This window comes from Procambarus clarkii, chromosome 24 (genome assembly GCF_040958095.1).
Source record: "Procambarus clarkii isolate CNS0578487 chromosome 24, FALCON_Pclarkii_2.0, whole genome shotgun sequence".
In the NCBI taxonomy this organism is placed as follows: domain Eukaryota; kingdom Metazoa; phylum Arthropoda; class Malacostraca; order Decapoda; family Cambaridae; genus Procambarus; species Procambarus clarkii.
Window position 1 is genome coordinate 28,637,688 of NC_091173.1, and position 24,941 is coordinate 28,662,628.

At 43.9% G+C, this 24,941-nt stretch overlaps 1 protein-coding gene across 1 annotated transcript in view; it reads left to right on the forward strand.

Moving 5' to 3' along the window:
- The window catches only part of LOC123751693 (putative neural-cadherin 2), a 400,838-nt gene that overhangs the window by 328,607 nt on the left and 47,290 nt on the right, over nucleotides 1–24,941 (forward strand). Inside the window, 1 exon segment of the mRNA XM_069330285.1 lies at nucleotides 7,949–8,304. Within this exon segment, the coding sequence (XP_069186386.1) occupies nucleotides 7,949–8,304 (356 nt within the window).

The following is a 24,941-nucleotide window of genomic DNA, read 5'->3' on the forward strand; positions in this document are numbered from 1 at the left end:
AATACTAATCGTGGCAGTAGTTGTAGTAATAGCAGCTGTGAATGAGATTGTATGACTATTGCTGGGTAGTATGTGAAGAACAGGTGTTGACAAACAAATAATAGTTGTAGCTGTGTAAATAATATCAGTAGTCATGATAATATTAGCGAAAGTTCTGAGAATAGTAGTAACAGAAGTTGTGATAATTGTAGCATTAGTCATGGTAATAGTTGGATTAGTTGTGGAAATGGTGACAGTAGTTATGATAACTTTAGCAATAGTCGTGACAGCAGCAGTCGCGACAACAGAAGTAAAACTATAAGTATAATTCCAAGCGAAAGTTGAACACTTCATTAACCTAAACATCAAAGTCAAAACATTTAATATGACTCATTTTTTATATCCTCATTTTATTAATATATTTATTTGGAAATATCTTATGTTTTGTTGGGGTTTATTCTTCTCTATTCTTACTCTGGGGTGACCACCAGTTATCTCAAGGTCACTCACCGTAGCCCTGCGGGTCTTCACTCTAATCCTCTCGGCGCCACTGCACGCCAGGAGAGTATGTTGTGTGGCCCGCCCCCAACAATAGGGCTTTACTATTTACCACAAGGTCGCCAACTGGTGTTCTCGGTGTCCAGTAACACCTCAGTGGACTGGTGGAATTAGTGGTAGCCTTGGCAAGGTCACACTCAAAAGATCAGGAATCCGGCAGGTACTTACTCTTATCACTCTTGCTTTCCGGTATAATATAGCCACAAGATCAATGGAGGGGATGATATAAACACAAAAGTAATTTTGTATTTTACTTAAAATGCATGAAAGATGTCACAAGGTCAATCAATAAATAGATCAGCTGATCCTGGCCGTGGCCGGTAGTTCCCACGAATATTATGCACTCACTAAGTGGCAACACCTCCCCCTCTCGTCAATGTCAAGAACAGCCGATTGCCTGGCTCCGCGCGAAAGTTAATTGCTTGTTTTCTAGATTCACGCGCGCTGTTTCTTTAAATTCTCCAATATTGCTAGAAACTCGCACACTCAATATTGGCAACAATAGCACGTATTACTCAGTTACACTGTACTCGGGCTCAAATATTCGTTTCTACAATCAATGCGACAATGACTCACTGTAATGGTTTTACCTGCCCTTCATTCAATGATATATTATGAAGTATTTAACACTGGAGTTTTCAGTACTTTCTCTCGTGGGCGATAACACAATAATTCACTGTACTCACGAATCATTAATCACTGCATGAACATAGACATATATATTGTATATAAATCAGACATCAATAAATGTAAATAAATAGTTTCTGGGCACATAGCCTAACTTCCAAATACTGGCATAATATTATATATAATTTATCACTATATGTTCTCATCAAAGTCTCTAGAAAGATATACAAAACACAGTAAATTTATCACTGGTTCCGGGTGCCTGTACACACCAATAATAAACATGAATATTACAAGTACTCTTGATAGTACTACACTGCACACTGGTGCTTTATTGTGACATGGGTGAGACTTGCTCACGACATATAAAATCCTCAGGCTAGATAATATAGCCGAATAATATAGGTAACTAAAGGGGAATGGGGAGGGAAACTAGAAACACCTACTTCAACCTATCCTCCGATGAGAGTTGAGTTGTAGCTCCTGGTCCTCGTGTCGGGAACGCCCCCACACACACGTTGTCGTGTCCTACCGGAACCACTCGTCGTCCCACCGTTTAGCGCGTCGTCTCCGTGCCTTCTTCCCTGCAGGTCCGTGCTCCTTCTCGACTTCTGGTAGGGTTGGAGTCGGTCTCCTGGCCGTCGTCTTCTCCCAGCAACGGCTGCCGCCAACGTCTCAGCTGCAGTCGTCCGGAATCCCCAATAGTCCTCTTCTTCCTCTGCTACCCAGTGGCTCTGTCAGCCACTACGCCGTCACGACTGGGTGAACTGCTTCAGACGTCGCCTATGTCACTGCACAGACTTCACTTCTTCTTGCACAGTACCTGACTGGAGCACTTGTTGCTCAATAACCGTCGATTCCCTCTCTGGTTCAACACATGAACTAGGGAAGACCTCACAGAGTACTGGCAGACTTCAGGTGACGTGTAAATCTACGGGAGCGGGAAACAACTGTCAAACTGACAGGACCAATCGTCGCACGTCCAACCTCCTTGACGTGTCGTGTCTGACTGCTGGCGCCAGCGCGGCGCGCTGCCTGGACCCCCTTCCTTCGTGACGTCACTTTCTCCACGGGAGGTTTTCATTGGCTCTCGGTGCCACATTGCTGTCGGTGACCAATCCGGTGCCACTGACGTCACACAGTTTTGGCGGGGAAACAGGAGAGCCAGCGCCATCTTGGCTTCCTAAAGGGCCTAAACCACAGGCCAAAATATTATTGTTTCACAAATTTCTCGGCTCTCCGAGAACACTCCACTCTCCCACATATATCAAATTGATGCCTGCGACCTAGAGAACGCTTGGGTAAAGTAGACATGACTCTTACTGCAGGCGTGGGAGAAATATAAGGGGGGAACACCGTCACATACCACTCCCCTTAAAATAAGAGTCATGTCTGGTTAGTGTATGCGGGATAGGGCATCCGCTACTACGTTGTCCTTCCCCTTGATGTGCTTGACCTTGATCTTTGTCAGACTCTCAGTGTTGGTGAGACGGGTGCCGTCCACCCTGAACCACTTTCCTTCCTCCTCCGGGAGTTCTCGGTTCCCCTGTACACACAGTACCGTCTTCCGCTGGGGTTCTCGGGCCATCGTTCCGTCCTGCCTGGCGGCTCTTCCTTCCACAGTGAAGAAAGGTCTCAGGCGGTCTACGTGACACACCTGTTTCTTTCGGGGTCTGTCCGGCTTCCCAATCTCGTACGACACTGGACCCAACCGTCGCAGCACTTGGTATGGTCCCTCGAACCGCGACTCGGTCACCCTACCTTTACCTGGCAGCAAAACCATCACTTGAGATCCGACCTGAAAATCCCTCTGCGCAGCTCTCCTGTCGTACCACTCCGACATCTTACGCTGCGCCTCCTTCAGGTGTTTCCCAGCTAGTTCCTTCGCTAGGGTGAGACGTTCTTTGAACTTCTGGACATATTCATTCACCGTTCCCACGGTCGCTCCTAGTGTCCATCGTTCCCTCAGCATGGATAGCATGGCATATATAACATAGATAAATGGAAAGTAAGCCTTCTCAGGACCCACACGTCCTCCTTTGGCCTCACTAATCAATTCGGGGAACTCCTCCTGCTGCAACTCTCCGAGACGAGTGCGGTCTACCCCTAGAGAACTGGTGAGGGTCACCTGCAACTCACCATTCGGGCTGTCTTCGCCCTCCGCTCGTTCTCCGGGTCCTACGACGAGGTGATCTATTCCCAGGCTGTCGGACGTTTCCTCAGCCCCATAAGATCCACTACCTCCTTGTTCTTCGCGCCGTCTCGGCATCACAGCACAAACTGGGATCGCCACCGGTGCGATTCCCTTCTCGTCCCCACAGGCGTTCAACTCTCCGCCTGTCTCCTTGTATTGTTCTAGGCACTCTTCGCCTTTCACGAGATGCGGGAGGACATATCCTCCACACGCGTCATTCCCCAAGATGACCTGTGCTTCCATCTTGGGCATTGATGTACAGACTCCCACCACAAGGGTCTGGCAGCCATAGTCGGAATTTAAAGTTACCTGGTGTAGGGGCACCTTCAGTGGGCCTTTCACAGTGGTCACACTTGCCACCCCCACACTGGTATTCTCGTAACCCTCAGGGAACAGGGTTTCACTTACCAGGGTAAAATCGGCCCCAGTGTCTCTTAAGATCTTCGCGGGGATGGGGTCTGCGTCCCCCATCCTTACGGTTCCTTGACACACGAATGGGTGAACTTTCTTCTCCCCACTCAGCACGGGTTCATCCCGCACTCTCTCGGCCCTCTGGTCCTCGAACCTCACTAAAGCAACGTGTCCTCGCTGCTTAGGGCGTCTGCATTCCCGCGCGACGTGTCCGATTATTCCGCAGTTGTAGCAGCGGACCCTCGGCGGAGACCATCCGCCACCGCTCGCCTTAGCACTGCCACCAGAGGCCGTCGCTCCCTGTGTCTTTCTCGTACCATTTGTCGCCTCCTTTGTTGCAGCAACAGCTCCCGAGCTCTCAGCTTGGTTCTTCTTGATCGGCTCTGCAGTACCTTTTGATCCTCGGGTGTCCCAACTTGAGAGGTGGGACTTGGGAGAACTCGCTCCTGTCCTCCATCCATCCGTCCTTCTATAAGTCCTATTGTTTCCGACGTATACGGGTGGTCGGTGCTGTCCCTCTCGGCGCGGGCGTAGGGCTTCTTCTAACATGTCGGCTTGGTCGGCTGCGGCCCTCAGGTCCTTTATGTCCGCCTCCTTTACCCTCACCCTGATCTCAGGAGAGAGCATGGACATAAACTTTTCCATGACCATTAGCTCCTTGACCTCTTCGACCGACCTCGCTCCTTCAGAGTCCAGCCACTTAAGGAACTTTCTTTCCATGTCCCTCGCCGTCTCCGCATGAGATTTTCCTGGCGACCGGGTACATTGTCTGAACCTCTTTCTGTAACACTCCGGCGTGAGCTTGAAGGAATGGAGCACAGCTCTTTTTACCGCATCGTAGTTGGTGCATTCTTGGAAGTCGAGCATAGTGTAGGCTTCACGAGCTTCACCTGTGAGCCTCCCTTGGACCAACTCCGCCCACTCCGCCCTCGGCCACCTCTTCAGAGCAGCAACCCTTTCAAAGTGATCGAAGAAACTTTCGGCTTCATCAGGCACAAAGACCGGCAGGTCTCGTTCCCTCACTCGTCGGTCTTCCTGTGGCGGCAGAGCAGGTGCACCTAGTCCTAGTTCAGCTTGCTTCAGCTCCACCTCCTTGTTGGCTTCTATTTCCAGTTGTCTCATTCTAGCTTCTCGCTCCTCACGTTTAAGCTGTGCTTCTCGCTCTTCACGCTTCAACTGTGATTCTCGCTCCTCACGCTTCATCTGTGCTTCTGCTTCTCGCTCTTCTTTGCGCTGCTGTGCTTCTTCTCTCCTCAGCTGCGCTTCTGCTTCTCGCTCTTCTTTACGCTGCTGTGCTTCTGCTTCTCGCTCTTCACGCTTCAGTTGTGCTTCCAGCTGCAACTTCATTATTTCCAGCTTAACGCTGTGCCTGCTGCCGCTGGATCCCCTGCTGCTTCCACCAATACTCAGGTGTTCTCCCACACTGGCAGGTGTTTGGGGCCATTCCTCCCCCAAAGCTTCGTCTCGTGCCCTGAGCTGTGCCATTATCTCTAGTCTTCTTTCTGCCACTCTGGCAGATCTCAGCTTTATTCCAAAATGATCCGCTATAGCCTGTAACTGTGCCTTGGTGCACTCTTCCAGCACCTGTTCATCTCTAGAGTCAATAAACCTTGCTACTTTATCATCCTCCATCTTGTGCTATGAGTGATAACCTGCACCTGATCTCTTACACCACTGCCAAGTACCACCTCTGCAACCTTTACTTCGATCGAGATCCTGGCAAGGTCGCCAATGTTGGGGTTTATTCTTCTCTATTCTTACTCTGGGGTGACCACCAGTTATCTCAAGGTCACTCACCGTAGCCCTGCGGGTCTTCACTCTAATCCTCTCGGCGCCACTGCACGCCAGGAGAGTATCCCAGTCAATCCCAACCGGCCTTCTGATTGAGAAGGAGTGGGAACACACTTCTTGTTTACTTAACTGTTGTGTGGCCCGCCCCCCAACAATAGGGCTTTACTATTTACCACAAGGTCGCCAACTGGTGTTTTCGGTGTCCAGTAACACCTCAGTGGACTGGTGGAATTAGTGGTAGCCTTGGCAAGGTCACACTCAAAAGATCAGGAATCCGGCAGGTACTTACTCTTATCACTCTTGCTTTCCGGTATAATATAGCCACAAGATCAATGGAGGGGATGATATAAACACAAAAGTAATTTTGTATTTTACTTAAAATGCATGAAAGATGTCACAAGGTCAATCAATAAATAGATCAGCTGATCCTGGCCGTGGCCGGTAGTTCCCACGAATATTATGCACTCACTAAGTGGCAACACCTCCCCCTCTCGTCAATGTTAAGAACAGCTGATTGCTTGGCTCCGCGCGAAAGTTTATTGCTTGTTTTCTAGATTCACGCGCGCTGTTTCTTTAAATTCTCCAATATTGCTAGAAACTCGCACACTCAATATTGGCAACAATAGCACGTATTACTCAGTTACACTGTACTCGGGCTCAAATATTCGTTTCTACAATCAATGCGACAATGACTCACTGGAATGGTTTTACCTGCCCTTCATTCAATGATATATTATGAAGTATTTAACACTAGAGTTTTCAGTACTTTCTCTCGTGGGCGATAACACAATAATTCACTGTACTCACAAATGATTAATCACTGCATGAACATAGACATATATAATGTATATAAATCAGACATCAATAAATGTAAATAAATAGTTTCTGGGCACATAGCCTAACTTCCAAATACTGGCATAATATTATATATAATATATCACTATATGTTCTCATCAAAGTCTCTAGAAAGATATACAAAACACAGTAAATTTATCACTTGTTCCGGGTGCCTGTACACACCAATAATAAACATGAATATTACAAGTACTCTTGATAGTACTACACTGCACACTGGTGCTTTATTGTGACATGGGTGAGACTTGCTCACAACATATAAAATCCTCAGGCTAGATAATATAGCCGAATAATATAGGTAACTAAAGGCGAATGGGGAGGGAAACTAGAAACACCTACTTCAACCTATCCTCCGATGAGAGTTGAGTTGTAGCTCCTGGTCTTCATGTCGGGAACGCCCCCACACACACGTTGTCGTGTCCTACCGGAACCACTCGTCGTCCCACCGTTTAGCGCGTCGTCTCCGTGCCTTCTTCCCTGCAGGTCCGTGCTCCTTCTCGACTTCTGGTAGGGTTGGAGTCGGTCTCCTGGCCGTCGTCTTCTCCCAGCAACGGCTGCCGCCTACGTCTCAGCTGCAGTCGTCCAGAATCCCCAATAGTCCTCTTCTTCCTCTGCTACCCAGTGGCTCTGTCAGTCACTACGCCGTCACGACTGGGTGAACTGCTTCAGACGTCGCCTACGTCACTGCACAGACTTCACTTCTTCTTGCACAGTACCTGACTGGAGCACTTGTTGCTCAATAACTGTCGATTCCCTCTCTGGTTCAACACATGAACTAGGGAAGACCTCACAGAGTACTGGCAGACTTCAGGTGACGCGTAAATCTACGGGAGCGGGAAACAACTGTCAAACTGACAGGACCAATCGTCGCTCGTCCAACCTCCTTGACGTGTCGTGTCTGACTGCTGGCGCCAGCGCGGCGCGCTGCCCGGACCCCCTTCCTTCGTGACGTCACTTTCTCCACGGGAGGTTTTCATTGGCTCTCGGTGCCACATTGCTGTCGGTGACCAATCCGGTGCCACTGACGTCACACAGTTTTGGCGGGGAAACAGGAGAGCCAGCGTCATCTTGGCTTCCTAAAGGGCCTAAACCACAGGCCAAAATATTATTGTTTCACAAATTTCTCGGCTCTCCGAGAACACTCCACTCTCCCACATATATCAAATTGATGCCTGCGACCTAGAGAACGCTTGGGTAAAGTAGACATGACTCTTACTGCAGGCGTGGGAGAAATATAAGGGGGGGAACACCGTCACAGTTTGTGCGATATAGCTCATTCCTCTTGTCGCAGTGAGACAAGTGAACCATTGAAGCTAGATTTGCATACATATTACTTGGCTTATTATTTCTTATGTTTGTAATTGAGTCTGACATACGAGAAGAAGTAACTTTCCCTCATATGCTCTCTCAACATTTCACTGTTCAAAGTTATGCATGTACGTCTGTGGGGCGGTTGATAGAATTCCTCTGAAGTTTCCAGGTTACATCGTGTCGTGGGTTGATTATTCATTGGGTGAAATATTTTCTTCACAGCTGAGCGCCATTTTAGGAGTCAATGTGCAAGAGGTCGGTGTCGGGACATGCCAGGAGGTCGTTCGTACAGTCACTTTGGAGAACACGTACGAGAGCGAGAGCGAGGTCGACTACGAAGATATGCGTGTCGTAGCCACCCAGGAGGCCGACGGGTGCGTGGACGGGTGCTGGGTGCGCGCTGCCCATACTGACGGCTTCAGCATCGTAGACGCTAACATCTCGGCGCTAGTGGGACCCAAGATGGAGGTCCGCACCACCTGTGGTTGTGGAGACACCACACCTGCTACCCACGACACCTGCACCCCCTACACCTGTCTGAATGGTGGCAGGTGCATTCCAGCATCTTCAGGTACCAGGTGAGTTGCCAGTAATTGCCCACAACACATCCATGGGCACCAGATGAGTTAGTGGCACATGTATTCTCTGAACTTTGTACAAGAGTGCAATATGTTTAAAAATATGCACACAATGGGGAAATAGCGGGAAAGGCAATTATATGAGAAATAATAAAACAGCAGCAATTCCAACGTTGTCGCCACACATGACCGTAAGTCGTATAGTGTGTTAACACCACCCAAACTCTCGCCTCCGGTGTAATGAAGCTTGGTTACGCTCCTCTACTCTGCCATTTCATGGCTTGAAAGCTCCCTCTAGTAATAATTTACATTGTAATCAATATGAATATATGGAGATGTATATATATATATATATATATATATATATATATATATATATATATATATATATAAATATATATATATATATATATATATATATATATATGTCGTACCTAGTAGCCAGAACGCACTTCTCGGCCTACTATGCAAGGCCCGATTTGCCTAATAAGCCAAGTTTTCCTGAATTAATATATTTTCTCTAATTTTTTTCTTATGAAATGATAAAGCTACCCATTTCCTTATGTATGAGGTCAATTTTTTTTTTATTGGAGTTAAAATTAACGTAGATATAGGACCGAACCTAACCAACCTTACCTAACCTAACCTAACCTATCTTTATATGTTAGGTTAGGTTAGGTAGCTGAAAAAGTTAGGTTAGGTTAGGTTAGGTAGGTTAGGTAGTCGAAAAAACAATTAATTCATGAAAACTTGGCTTATTAGGCAAATCGGGCCTTGCATAGTAGGCTGAGAAGTGCGTTCTGGCTACTAGGTACGACATATATATATATATATATATATATATATATATATATATATATATATATATATATATATATATATATATATATATATATATATATATATATTAGTATATTTTGGTAGCAGTCTTTCCTGTAGACATATATTATTAAATATGACCGAAAAAGAAAGATTAATAATTCTAACACGAATTTTCTCAATCTTTCGTACATTACGCTTCATTGTTGGAGGTAAATCAAAAATCACTTCTCCAAAATTCATTTTTATTTCTAGTCTGACGCGACACGGGCGCATTTCGTAAAACTTATTACATTTTCAAAGACTTCACAAATACACAACTGATTAGAACTTACGTATCTCTGATTTATATCTACATTTGAGTGAGGTGGGAGGGGTGATGTGGCATTAACACAAGACAGAACAAGAGGGGATATTAATAGGGTATTAAAAGTAATAACACAAGACAGAACAGAAACAATGGGTATTGAATAGAAGTGTTTGTAGAAAGCCTATTGGTCCATATTTCTTGATGCTTCTATATTGGAGCGGAGTCTTGAGGTGGGTAGAATATAGTTGTGCAATAATTGGCTGTTGATTGCTGGTGTTGACTTCTTGATGTGTAGTGCCTCGCAAACGTCAAGCCGCCTGCTATCGCTGTATCTATCGATGATTTCTGTGTTGTTTACTAGGATTTCTCTGGCGATGGTTTGGTTATGGGAAGAGATTATATGTTCCTTAATGGAGCCCTGTTGCTTATGCATCGTTAAACGCCTAGAAAGAGATGTTGTTGTCTTGCCTATATACTGGGTTTTTTGGAGCTTACAGTCCCCAAGTGGGCATTTGAAGGCATAGACGACGTTAGTCTCTTTTAAAGCGTTCTGTTTTGTGTCTGGAGAGTTTCTCATGAGTAGGCTGGCCGTTTTTCTGGTTTTATAGTAAATCGTCAGTTGTATCCTCTGATTTTTGTCTGTAGGGATAACGTTTCTATTACTAAATATCTTTCAGGACCCTTTCCTCCGTTTTATGAGCTGTGGAAAAGAAGTTCCTGTAAAATAGTCTAATAGGGGGTATAGGTGTTATGTTAGTTGTCTCTTCAGAGGTTGCATGGCTTTTCACTTTCCTTCTTATGATGTCTTCGATGAAACCATTGGAGAAGCCGTTATTGACTAGGACCTGCCTTACCCTACAGAGTTCTTCGTCGACTTGCTTCCATTCTGAGCTGTGGCTGAGAGCACGGTCGACGTATGCGTTAACAACACTCCTCTTGTACGTGTTGGAGTGTAACAACACTCCTCAGTTGTGTATTTGTGAAGTCTTTGAAAATGTAATAAGTTTTACGAAACGCGCCCGTGTCGCGTCAGACTAGAAATAAAAATGAATTTTGGAGAAGTGATTTTTTATTTACCTCCAACAGTGAAGCGTAATGTACGAAAGATTGAGAAAATTCGTGTTAGAGTTATTAATCTTACTTTTTCGGTCATATTTAATAATAAATATATATATATATATATATATATATATATATATATATATATATATATATATATATATATATATATATATATATATATATATATATATATATATATTTGGTTTCGTTGAAAACATCATAAGAAGGAAAGCGAAACGCCATGCAACCTCTGAAGAGACAACTAACACAACACCTATACCCCCTATTAGACTATTTTACAGGAACTTCTTTTCCACAGCTCATAAAACGGAGGAAAGGGTCCTGAAAGATATTGTTAACAGAAACGTTATCCCTACAGACAAAAATCAGAAGATACAACTGACGATTTACTATAAAACCAAGAAAACGGCCAGCCTACTCATGAGAAACTCTCCAGACACAAAGCAGAACGATTTAAAAAGAGACCTACGTCGACTATGCCTTCAAATGACCTCTTGGGGACTGTAAACCTCAAAAAACTCAGTATATAGGCAAGACAACAACATCTCTTTCCAGGCGTTTAACGATGCATAAGCAACAGGGCTCCATTAAGGAACATATAATCTCTTCCCACAACCAAACCATCACCAGAGAAATCTTAGCAAACAACACAGAAATCATCGATAGATACAGCGATAGCAGGCGGCTTGACATCTGCGAGGTACTACACATCAAGAAGTCAACACCAGCAATCAACAGCCAATTAATGCACAACTATATTCTACCCACTTCAAGACTCTGCTCCAGTATAGAAGCATCAAGAAATATGGGCCAATAAGCCCTCTGCAATTACTTCCATTCTTACCTTCAATACCCATTGTTTCGTGTTCTGGCTTGTGTTGAAAGTTTGTTTTCACCTCATCCAAAACTGTTGTAACATATCACCTCACCCAAATGCAGGTATAAAAAATCGAAGATGTTTAAGCTCTATTCAGTTATAGTTGTATGTGTGTGTCTTTGAAAATGTAATATGTTTTACGAAATGCGCTCAAAGTGTCACGTCAGACTAGAAATAAAAATGAATTTTGGAGAATTGATTTTTCAATTACCATCAACAGTGAAAAGAAATATAAGAAATATTGAGAAAATTCGTGTTAGAATTATTAATCTTACTTTTTCGGTCATATTTAATAATATATTATATATTATATATATATATATATATATATATATATATATATATATATATATATATATATATATATATATATATATATATATATATATATATATAATGTCGTATCTAGTAGCCAGACCGCACTTCTCAGCCTACTATGCAAGGCCCGATTTGCCTAATAAGCCAAGTTTTCCTGAATATATTTTCTCTAATTTTTTACTTATGAAATGATAAAGCTACCAATTTCATTATGTATGAGGTCAATTTTTTTTTTTGCAGTTAAAATTAACGTAGTTATATGACCGAACCTAACCAACCCTAACTAACCTAACCTAATCTATCTTTATACGTTAGGCTAGGTTAGGTAGCCGAAAAAGCTACGTTAGGTTAGGTTAGGTCGGTTAGGTAATCGAAAAAACATTAATTCATGAAAACTTGGCTTATTAGGCAAAACGGGCCTTGCATAGTAGGCCGAGAAGTGCGTTCTGGCTACTAGGTACGATATAAATATATATATATATATATATATATATATATATATATATATATATATATATATATATATATATATATATATATATATATATATATATGTCGTACCTAGTAGCCAGAACTCACTTTTTGGCCTACTATTCAAGGCCCGATTTGCCTAATAAGCCAAGTTTTCATGAATTAATTGTTTTTCGACTACCTAACCTACCTAACCTAACCTAACCTAACTTTTTCGGCTACCTAACCAAACCTAACCTATAAAGATAGGTTAGGTTAGGTTAGGTAGGGTTGGTTAGGTTCGGTCATATATCTACGTTAATTTTAACTCCAATAAAAAAAATTGACCTCATACATAATGAAATGGGTAGCTTTATCATTTCATAAGAAAAAAATTAGAAAAAATATATTAATTCAGGAAGACTTGGCTTATTAGGCAAATCGGGCCTTGAATAGTAGGCCAAAAAGTGAGTTCTGGCTACTAGGTACGACATATATATATATATATATATATATATATATATATATATATATATATATATATATATATATATATATATATATATTATATATATATATTTATATATATATTATATATATATATATATATTTATATATATATATTTTTTTTTTTTTTTTAAAGTTTGTGAGGGTACCACCTCTGGTGCCAATGTGGGGACCCATAGCCTCGGAGAAGAAAATAAAAAGTATTCAGAGGAGACCTTGTGGTTTCTCACTGAACACTAATATTATCTTCTCCTACCACCCCCATTCTTTTGTATGTACACATATATATTTACTTTATTTGAACTTTGTTACAAAAAAGGAGTTACATATGGGTTACAAAGATGGTTGTACTAGGTTGTCGAGTTCCTCCAGCTCCTCAGATGGCGGGCAGGAACCCTGGATGCAGGGTTGCAGGAACCCTGCATTTCCCCTCTGTATCGCCTCACTGAGGCGCTGGAAAAGAAAGCTTGCAGCTCTCGAGTCCCTTGTTGTTTCAATGAGCCTAGAACCCAGTTCCTTCAAAAAACTGGTAGCACTTTTACCCCAGGCGCCGAGTGTCTCAGAAGCAATGGGGACAAAATTGTAGTGGTGATCCAGTTCTCTATACTTACGGGATTTGGCTGCTTCCCTGTGGGTGGCAGCGCCACCTGGTTGTGCAACACTGAGGTTAATGTAGGTGTTAGCCAGGTTTGATACGCACGTGTAGTCCCATACCAACTGCTTGCCATTCTTCCCGGGGTTCACTGTGATACCATCCGGGCGACCAATAAGAGCATCAGAGTTACGGGGCGTTAGGTAACGGGGCTCTCTTTCAGCTGGGCATCCAGCTGTGGTGAGGCTCCTCTTGATGATGTCGTTAACTTCACTGTGCCTCGAGTGCCATCCCCTGTGCTTTGGCAGAGTAGGCCATGGTGGCTGTACCTGTCGGGAAGTACCTGCTCTCCCCCTCCTACCCACCCCACCACGTCGACTCCCCACCCACGAGGCCACCTTGCCACCCGCCCATAGAAGCCGGGAGGCTCCCATGTGTGTCTACGCCACCCACTCACCCAATGTATACCCACATATTGTGTAGTGGGTGTATACCCACACTTCGTATAGAGGTGGTATATGTATTACCACTCATCTGAGTAGTAAGTGCCATGGCCAGCTGACTATCCCCCCAGCCTCCAACCGCCGCCCACCCTCCTGTCTCCACCGGCCGTCCACCCTCCCGCCCAGCTCCCGCCCAGCGCCCGCCCATGTCGCAGCTCTCAACAGACAGCCAGGCTTCTCCACGCCAAGATGAGCCATCAAGCAGGGGTAGACAAGGCAGATGTCAGACGTGTGACAAAGTATACTATATCCGGTTGAGTGACGATAATGTGCGCTTTCATTACCACAACAGAGCCAGGTGTTTGGGTTCTGGGCGCCCTCCCAGGGAGAACACCGGTCAACAGCCCACACCGCCCGTAAGGCAAAACACCTCCCAGACCTTCATTCCCACAGAAAACTTATTAGAAGCTATCAAAGCAACATCAGCCAGAACCTTGCAACACATCCCTAAAGCAGCCCGCCCCCATGCAGCAGCCAAATTATCTGCCCTCCTGAGAAAGGTCAACAACTCTCCTGGAACGACCCAAGCATGGCACAACCTCCTAATGTTTGGCAACATATGTCTAGCCACCCCTGCAAGGAGAGACAAAACCTTAGCTGCCTCAGTCATCAAAGCTATAAATGATTTTCCCAGGGAGGACAACCAGGTGCGCCTTCCCACTCGTGCGAGAAACACCCACGGCAGGAAGAGCAACAGTGCCATATCCGAGACATAAAAAATCAGAACATCAGTCACCAAGAAAATAGAAGAAGGAAACACTATTGGCGCAATAAGAGTCATCACCAGTGATGACTCAATTGCCGACAGAGATGCCGCAACAGCTCAAGCCCTAAGGGAGAAACACCCACCCAGGGCTCCGCGTGAGGACGACATTGTACAAGTGGGGGCTACCGGAGCAGAACCTCTCTGGGTGGCTGAATCTGTGGTCCATAAAGCAGCCATGTCCTTCCCTACAGGATCAGCAGGTGGGTTCACAGGACTAAAACCCAACCACCTCAAGCAAATGCTCAACCCTGCACTGGGTGACATTGCAAAGATCCTCTTGGTGGAACTAACCAGATTCACCAACACACGTCTAGCTGGCAACATACCAGCGACCATAAGATCTATCTTTTTTGGAGCATCTCTCTGTGCTCTAAAGAAAAAGGATGGAGGGATCAGGCCAATAGCTGTGGGCAATTCTCTCCGGCGTCTCGTCGCAAAGGCAGCTGCAAGAACAGTTAGTGATGCAGCGGCCAACATGCTGAAGCTAAAACAGCTCGGGTTCGGCATTCCACAAGGATGTGAGGCGGCAGCCCATGCAGCTCGAGCCTTCATCGCCAACATCACAGACGAAAAGGCCCTTATCAAGCTAGATTTAAAAAATGCCTTCAATTTGGTGCGGAGGGATGCTGTACTCCGTGCGGTTCATAGTCATTTCCCTTCCCTTTACCCTTTTGTACAATCATGCTACAATATGGACCTTAAGCTACTTTTTGGTGAACATGAAATTGACTCGCGAAAAGGCGCCCAACAGGGTGACCCCCTTGCTCCTCTCCTTTTCTGCTTAATCATCAAACAAGTCACGGAGGTCCTGTCCAGCGAGCTTAACATCTGGTTCTTGGATGATGGTACCCTAGCTGGTTCCCAAGACTCACTCCTGGAGGACATCAGAAAAATCCAGGAGCAAGGTGCAGTTTTAGGCCTCACCCTGAACCCTTCTAAATGTGAAATAATATGTTCCAATCAGGGCATCGTAGAGAGAATAGAGGGTCTTCTGCCAAATATCCATAAAACTAAACCAGAAGACAGCACACTCCTAGGAGCTCCCCTGGGGTTGAAAGCCATCGATGAGGTCCTTGATAAGAAAATCGCCGACCTTAAGAGCATGGATGGGAGGATTGAGGATATTGATGCTCATGATGCACACTACCTCATCATCAGATGTCTGTCCCTCCCCAGGTTAACCTACTTTCTGAGGTGTTCACCATCTTACAGTAGCCAAAAACTGAGTATGACCGGTTACTGAAATCAATGCTAGAAAAAGCCCTTAACCTCTCTCTTGATGATCTACAGTGGAAACAAGCCTCTCTTCCCGTAAGACTTGGGGACCTCGGAGTTCGAACAGCAACGCAAATCGCTGTTACAGCCTTCCTGTCCTCCTTATCAGCATCCGACGACCTTGTGAAGGAAATTCTACCTGCCCACTTACATCAGCTGGCAGTTGTACATGATCCCAATTTTACACGCTGTGCCACAGAGTGGGCCTCTCGTGCAGGCCCATCACCTCAACCACCATCCCCAAAAGCCCACAAGCAATCCAGCTGGGATGGCCCCATTGTAGACCAAGTTGCTGCAGAGTGCCTGGGTGCTGCAACAACACAACACGACATTGCTCACCTCACAGCAGTAGCAGCCCCACATGCAGGGGATTTCCTGTTAGCAACCCCAATGTCGGCAACTGGCACGCGTCTCACACCACCTGCCCTCCGAATTGCTGAGGCCCTTCGCCTTGCTGCCCCAATCCACACCAGATATAGGTGTATTTGCGGCGAGGTGGTGGCTGACAGGTACGGCCACCATGGCCTACTCTGCCAAAGCACAGGGGGATGGAACTCGAGGCACAGTGAAGTTAACGACATCATCAAGAGGAGCCTCACCACAGCTGGATGCCCAGCTGAAAGAGAGCCCCATTACCTAACGCCCCGTAACTCTGATGCTCTTATTGGTCGCCCGGATGGTATCACAGTGAACCCCTGGAACCCCCTGGAACCCCTGGCAAGCAGTTGGTATGGGACATCACGTGCGTATCAACTCTGGCTAACACTTACATTAACCTCAGTGTTGCACAACCAGGTGGCGCTGCTACCCACAGGGAAGCAGCCAAATCCCGTAAGTATAGAGAACTGGATCACCACTACAATTTTGTCCCCATTGCTTCTGACACACTCGGCGCCTGGGGTAAAATTGCTACCAGTTTTTTGAAGGAACTGGGTTCTAGGCTCATTGAAACAACAAGGGACACTAGAGCTGCCAGCTTTTTTTTCCGGCGCCTCAGCGTGGCGATACAGAGGGGAAATGCGCACTGCATCCAGGGTTCCTGCCCGCCATCTGAGGAGCTGGAGGAACTCGACAACCTATCATAACCATCTTTGTAACCCATATGTAATTCCTTTTTTGTAACAAAGTTCAAATAAAGTAAATATATATGTGTACATACAAAAGAATGGGGGTGGTAGGAGAAGATAATATTAGTGTTCAGTGAGAAACCACAAGGTCTCCTCTGAATACTTTTTATTTTCTTCTCCGAGGCTATGGGTCCCCACATTGGCACCAGAGGTGGTACCCTCACAAACTTTTATATATATATATATATATATATATATATATATATATATATATATATATATATATATATATAAATATATATATATATATATATATATATATATATATATATATATATATATATATATTTATGATCGATGTTCCCTTCGGGAATCTTAATTTTAAGACGAATAGGAAAACCAGGGATATACTGAACATCTTGTTTCAGAAGATGTTTTCCTTACTTTAAAATGCATAACGTTTCGAATACTTCTCGTATTCATCATCAGATCTAAAAGAAAAAACAGAAATCACAATCAAATAGCTAGTAAACAAAGAACTCATACTGAATATAATTGCCTATCAAAGAAAGGAAAATGCTTAAAAAACAAAACACTTAAGCGCACTTAAAGTGATCAATACAAATAAAACTTATTAACTGTCACATATATTAAAACTAATTTAAAATCCATTAAACTACAAGATGAAATTTATAACTACTAAAACAAACCATTCCATTAAACTTACGTGAAGTGATCAGAAGTGAAACTTGATACCTAAACATAGATACTAAACACTATAACAAATATTTATATAATGAATACAAATCTACAAAAAATGTATGTAAAATACAAACAGAATAAACGACAATTATAAAGTACTAACCAAAATCTTATAAAAAACCCAAATATTAAATAAAATTAAATACCAAAAAATGTATTATATATCCTAAATAAAAGATTATATTAATGTACAATGTCAAGACTTGAAATAAGTAAGAAAGGGCAAAGACATGGTAAACTAAACAAAAAAATTAAACTACCAAAATGAACTATAAATCAAATTACAGGGCCTACTGTGCACTATACAGTGTACAATTGAACAGCTGAAAGGTTGCTATTTAACAGAGGCCGCAGCTCCTTTATATATAAGGATTCCATTACTCTCAAATCTGACTGGCCATTCATACAAGTGTCCAGAATTTTAAAATCAGATTCCAGCAGAGAATGATCAAACTCATAACAATGGTTTTTAATCTCCGAAAGTGCTGGTTTAGACAATGGTAATCCAGTCCTAAAAGATAATCCCCGGTGCTCAAGTATCCTAATCTTAAAGTTCCGAATGGAACTCCCGACATATCCAGCATTACAGCTGGAACAATTATACATATATACGACATTTGAGCACAAGGGGGTAGGCACTTTATCTTTAAATTTAAAATAAGAGCCTATGGTATTTGTGTTGACAAAAATAAATCTAAAGTCTACTTGAGGATAACACTGCTGCAACAGTCTCCTCAAACGACTCCTTACAGAAAAGCTAATACTGCCATAAAATGGTAATTTAATATATTTAAGATCCCTTTCCACTGTAGTAATCCTACACGATGGGTGAAACTTCTTATTTAAGAAATTCCTTATAAAAGTATAAACCATATGCAAAGGATAACCATTATTTGAAAAAAATTTCACAAGAAAATTAATTTCTTGATCAAAGTTATTCCAATTAGAACATAAAACAAAGGCCCTATTCACTAGAGTGTTAATTGCATTTTTCTTAAAAATATCAGGAACAAAGGAATTGACCCTGGGTTGTTACGACCCTGGGTTCTCCAGTGGAAACCAGAGGTCAAAATTGAGCTATTAAACTTTCTGGTAGTACAGTTGGGCATCTAGAATGTCAATTGTTTGTATCTTCCCTGCCAGACGTAAGACTATTATTGTTTCTCAAAGAGCATTTAAAGACTGAGCTGGGGGTTGATTATTAAATAATAACATAGGCACCAACTTTGCTTACTAATACTTTCTAATCATTCATAAAGTAACAATACGTTTCATAGGGGAAGATCTTTAATGTGCTTAGCTGCACGATCAATTAGGCTCCTCCCGGCACCACAACATGAGGGAGGCAGCTGGTGGCTAGCTCGGTCTTCTCTTGGCTGGTGGCGTGAGGTTAAGACCTACTCTGTGGCTGTATCCCTACTCTCCTTCCTTCTCCTCTTACTTATTTCCCTTACCTGAAGTTCCTGTATCCTTAAGCTAAGTACAGGGCATTAGTGAGTGTGCCTACTCTGGTAGTAACGATTGGTGAGACCTGGGGATAGTATTTTGCCAGTGTTTGGGTACCCCTAAGTGTTGTGTTTTGTATTAGGGTCCCACGTGGTTTCACTACCCTAAGCTGCATCCAGCTTCAGTGCTTATCCAGTAGTACTTTACCCTAGCTTGTTATTAGTGTAAACCTTGTATCCTGCCTACGTGGACCAAGGCTTTTAACGTAAGATAGTGTGGTAAAGTTATTATTATTATTGTTATTGGTGTGAGTGTATATGGGGGGTTGTTAACGGGTTAATAAATAAGTACATGAATTACAGAGTATCTCTTCTTCCAAGGTGGGAGCGCAGTGATCAACCCTTAGACGAACATATTTGGTCTTGTAGCAAGTTATTACTACTGTGGATAGTTTATTTTGGGGGCCGGGCCTTTTAGCTCTCCCATATATGATACTCCTGTCTTCTAACTACCTATACCCCTTAATAGTACCAGTACCCCATAGAAGCCCCACTCATATCATTTGTAACAAGTGGTTGGCCAGTCCGGGAGGAACATTATAAGTGTAAAAAATTAGATTCTTGAGTGCCAAAATTAAAATTTTTTATTTCTGCAGAACGGTTGTGTGCTAGCCTAGGGTCCAGCTCATCTAGCAAAGGACATTCTTGCACTGACTGGACACCCAGCTGGATCCCTTCACGATTAAGGTTAGTGTGGCCTTGTGTTAGGGGCCGTGCAAATTTTTGTTTTTTTTCCAATTTTTATTTTTTAATTTTTTCTTTGGCTGGGAGCTAAAATTATTAGTGATGTCTTCTGAAATGCAGAAACTGGCAAGGGAGCCTTCAGTGGTAGAGATAAAGAAACTTAAAAAGTCTAATTTAGTATTGTTAGGCCAGGAATTTGGCCTAGAATTAAATGTCGCAGATAAAAAGTGGACTTTGGTAAATGAAATATTAGAACATTGTATTGATGAACAACTATTGGCAAGTGATACACCTTTATGCCAGCCTAGCCAAGCAGAAAGTGCAACTCATAGGGAAAGTGAATTAGCTTTAGAGTTAGCAAAAATAAAATTAGAGGAGCAAAAACTCAAAACCGAGGAGGCTAGAATTAGAGCGAATGCCACTGGAACTCCACCTGCCGGGGATTCAAACCCCAGGCATTATGAGAAAAAGCATAATTTGCCTGAATTTTCCGAGTCTGACCCTGAAAGGTTTTTCAACCATTTTCAGAGAGTGGCCACGTCCATGAACTGGCCAAAGGAAGAGTGGGTGAAAATCCTACAGGGAAGACTTAGGGGTAAAGCACAAGATATTTTTATTAACATGCCTGACGACGAGTGTTTCGAATATGATAAAGTCAGGGAAGGTATTTTGCGGGCATATGAAATTACTCCTGAAGCTCACCGCCAAGTTTATCGTAACCTTAGGCCTACTCACAACCAACCGCTCACTGAATTTGTGAATGATCAAATTCGATTGTTTGATAGATGGATTCGCTCGGCGAAAGCCGAAACATACGAGGCTCTCAGGAACTTAATTTTAATGGAGCATTTTATAGATGTTATGCCAGAGAACGTATCACAATACATTAAAGGAAGGATAGAGTTAAATTCTAAAATAGGGGATTTGGCCAAGTTGGCAGAAAACTACCAATTGGCGGGCAAAAGGCCCAATAAAAATAATTATACCCCACAGAGTAGCAAACCTTATACCCACAGCCAGTCCAGACCAGCTCATTCTAACCCTTTACCTAATGCACCTTCTGTTTCAGACATAACTAACCCTGTTAAAGTGTCTAGCCCAACGGCACCTAAAGGTGAACCGAAGGGTAATTCTGTTAGTAATGTCTCTTCTCCCCGACGTTTTTGTGGTCACTGTAATCGTTCAAACCACAATATTAGCCGTTGTTGGCAACTGTACCCAGAAAAAAGACCCAATGCTCTAGTTGTGACACAGGGCTTGAGGCCTTCGGAAGGGTTAGGGAGTAAGACCTCCAACCCACAGTGGTTGGACTTGCTTACCCCATTCTTATCGAAAGGGAGACTACTTTTGTCTGAGGGTTCTTCCTGGAAGGACGAGGTGATCTTCCGAGACACCGGTGCCATCCAGACTTTAATTTTAGAGAGTGCATTGCAAGGTGCCAACACTCTCGACACTGGAGAGGTGGTACTGGTCGAGGGTGTCACTAGTGATACTCGGGCAGTACCCCTCCATAAGGTTACCCTGGAATCTGATTTCCACAAGGGTGTTTGTACAGTCGGAGTCACTTCATACCTACCTTTCCCTAATGTTGATGTAATAGTTGGTAATGATTTAGCAGGGGATAAGGTAGGGGACTCCAGACTGCCTATTATGTTGCCTACCCCTAAGGTTTGCCTGGATCCACCCGCCGCAGAGGATAATGTTGTGTACCCTGCGTGCGCGGTGACCAGGTCTATGGGACTTAAATGTAAGGGCAGCCCTGTGCTTGCCAAGGTGGTAAATCCCGAGGTCACAAGGAGCTTTCCGAGTGGTGAAAACCAAGTGGACCTCGCGGACACATTTATGGCCCGACTCGATGACGTGGCCGAGGACATTGTGGAGAGCCTGCCACCGCCATCTACCGAGAGTAGTGGGGAGGTGGAGAACACTGTTGAGCCTCGGCCAATGGCATCTGACCAAGGCCTAGATGCCTCCTTGAGTGAGTTACAGAAAGCTGACCCCACTCTTGCAGATTGTCATGAAACAGCCGTCTCTATGGAGGAAATTGTAGACGCAGCAACTGGGTACTACTACAATGATCGGATTTTGATGAGAAAATGGAGACCACAGAGTGCTCCCTTGTCAAATGAGTGGGAGGTAGTCCACCAGGTTATGTTGCCGACCTGCTATAGAGAAAGGGTTTTGGCAGCTGCTCATGATGATTCTATGGGGGGACATCAAGGTATTAATATTACGTATCACAAAATTTTAAAGTATTTTTTCTGGCCCAAGCTGAAAAGCGATGTGGCAAAATTTTGTAATGCGTGTATTGTTTGTCAACTGGTTGGGAAACCAAACCAGACTCCACCTAAAGCTCCTCTAAGGCCTATTGTCGTGCCGGAGGAACCATTTTCTCATGTGGTAATGGACTGTGTTGGACCATTACCTAGAACTAAGTCTGGTAATATTTACCTAATCACGATGATGTGTATCACTACTCGTTACCCAGAGGCTTTTGCTGTAAGGAACATCCGAGCAAAAACTGTTGTTGCTCGTATGTTGCAATTTTTTTCCACTTTTGGACTGCCTCGGGTCGTGCAAACTGACAATGGTACTAATTTTAAGTCTGATGTTTTCGAGCAATTTTGTAAGGAACATGGAATAACTCATAAGGTTTCCAGCCCATACCATCCACAGAGTCAGGGGGTAATTGAACGTTTCCATCTAACTCTGAAGCAGATGTTGAAGACATCGTGCGAGAGTTCCCACACCTTCTGGGATGAGAATTTACCGTATGTTTTGTTTGCGGCTAGAGAGGGATTACAAAGTTCACTGGGCTGTTCTCCTTTTGAGTTAGTCTTTGGCCATAAAGTTCGTGGACCCTTGCAAATGTTACAGGAGAATCTGTTAGGGAACGTAACATTATCCGAAGGTTCGGCTTTCTTTGCGCAACACCACCAGAGACTCAAGGACTGCAAGGCGGCTGCATTAAAGTATCTTGGCAAGGCCCAAGAAAAGATGAAAGAACGTAACGATGCTAAATCTAAGTTACGGGTATTTCAGCCTGGCGACCCTGTCCTGGTATTAAAGCCTCGACTAGGGAACACTATGTCCCACAAGTACGAAGGCCCCTACATTGTGACAGAAAAGACTGGGGACCTCACGTACAAAGTGAGGCACTCTGACAAACGTAACCAGGTAATGCTCATACATGTAAATCGACTGAAGAAGTTCCAGGGCCCCAGGCCCATTGCACTAACCAATGTTTCCATTTCCAGTGAGAGAGGGGATGATTGTTCTGGGGACCCAACTAATCTCATTTTCAATAATTCTAGTTCTGTGAATGCTGTGGAGGAACTGTCCCATTTGCAGATGGCCCAACGTGAAGAGGTGCAGTCGTTGGTTGATGAATTCTCCAGTCTGTTCGGGGAGGTCCCGACCCAGACTGATGCCATTTGCCATGATGTCGAGTTGACGGACTACACTCCCATTCGCCTTCAACCCTATCGGATGAGTCCAGAAAAGAAGGCCATCATACGGAAGGAGGTCGACTTCTTGCTCCAGCACGGCCTCATCCGGCCGAGCCAGGGCTCTTGGTGCTCGCCCTGCCTTTTGGTCCCCAAACCAGACGGCTCATGGCGATTATGCACCGACTATCGGCAGCTCAACAAGGTGACCATTGTGGATGCCTATCCGCTGCCCCTCCTCGAGGACTGCATTGACGAGTTGGGAAATGCCAAGTACGTTTCGAAATTCGACCTCTCGAGGGGGTATTATCAAATCCCACTCACTGAACGTGCTAAACAGCTCACTCCGTTCGTGACACCCGAGGGTGTTTTTGAGTATCAAGTGTTACCGTTCGGCTTGCGTAATGCCCCTGCCACGTTCCAGAGACTCATGAACTCTCTACTCGCTAAGGTGCCAAATTGTCGGGCGTATTTAGATGATATCGTGCTGTTTGACAGTAATTGGGCTGACCACATAGCTAGGTTACGCCAGTTGTTTGCCATCTTGAAAAGGGCAAATCTTACCTTAAATGCTAAAAAGTGTCATTTTGGCCAAGGCACAGTGACGTACCTCGGTTATGAAGTGGGCCAAGGAAAAGTGTTACCTCGGCAAGATAAAATCCATGCCATTCTGGAGTATCCAGTACTAAAGTCTAAAAAGGACGTTCAAAGATTTATCGGTATGTGTGCGTACTATCGACGTTTTTGTCAGAACTTTTCCAGTGTTGCCACTCCTCTCACAGACTTGTTGCGGAAAGCCGTTAAATTTAAGTGGTCATCAGACTGTGCAGAGGCATTTAAAAATTTGAAATTGATCTTAGCTTCCGCCCCAGTGCTTGCTAGTCCAAGGTTCGACCGACCGTTTAAAATTCATGTTGACGCGTCTGACTCGGGTGCTGGTGCAGTGTTGTTGCAAACTGGGGATGATCAGGTGGAACACCCAGTATATTATTACTCTGTGAAATTCGACAAGGCGCAACGCAATTATTCAGTGGTAGAAAAAGAGGCGTTGGCGCTAGTGTTAACATGTAAAAAGTTCGAAGTTTACCTCACAGGTAATATAGTGGAAGTGTACACGGACCATAACCCACTAGTCTTCCTGACTCAGATGAAGGGTAAGAATAAACGCATCCTCAGGTGGGCGTTGTACCTACAGGACTTCAATCTTTCCATTACCCACCTACCGGGCAGACTCAACGTGATAGCCGACGCTCTGTCCCGGTTGCCTGAATAACATTCATCTGAGCCACAGAAAGCCATTTACCAACTGTCATGCTTTAGTTATTTTTTTTTAGGTTCTCCTGTGACATTAAATATTCCGTGTCCAATTTATTTACTTCCCTGTTCTTTTATTTTTTTGTGTATGTTTTTTTTTTTTTTTTCTTTCTTTCAGAGAACTCCTTTGTATTTTTTTTTTGCAAAGAAATTGCTTTTGATTGATTTTTTGTTTTTGTCATATGTTTTTCTTTTTGTTCTCTGTATACTCTTACAAAAAAATATGACTACTATTCTAGTAGTCACATTTTTTTTTCTCTGAAGGGGGGAGGAGTGTTACGACCCTGGGTTCTCCAGTGGAAACCAGAGGTCAAAATTGAGCTATTAAACTTTCTGGTAGTACAGTTGGGCATCTAGAA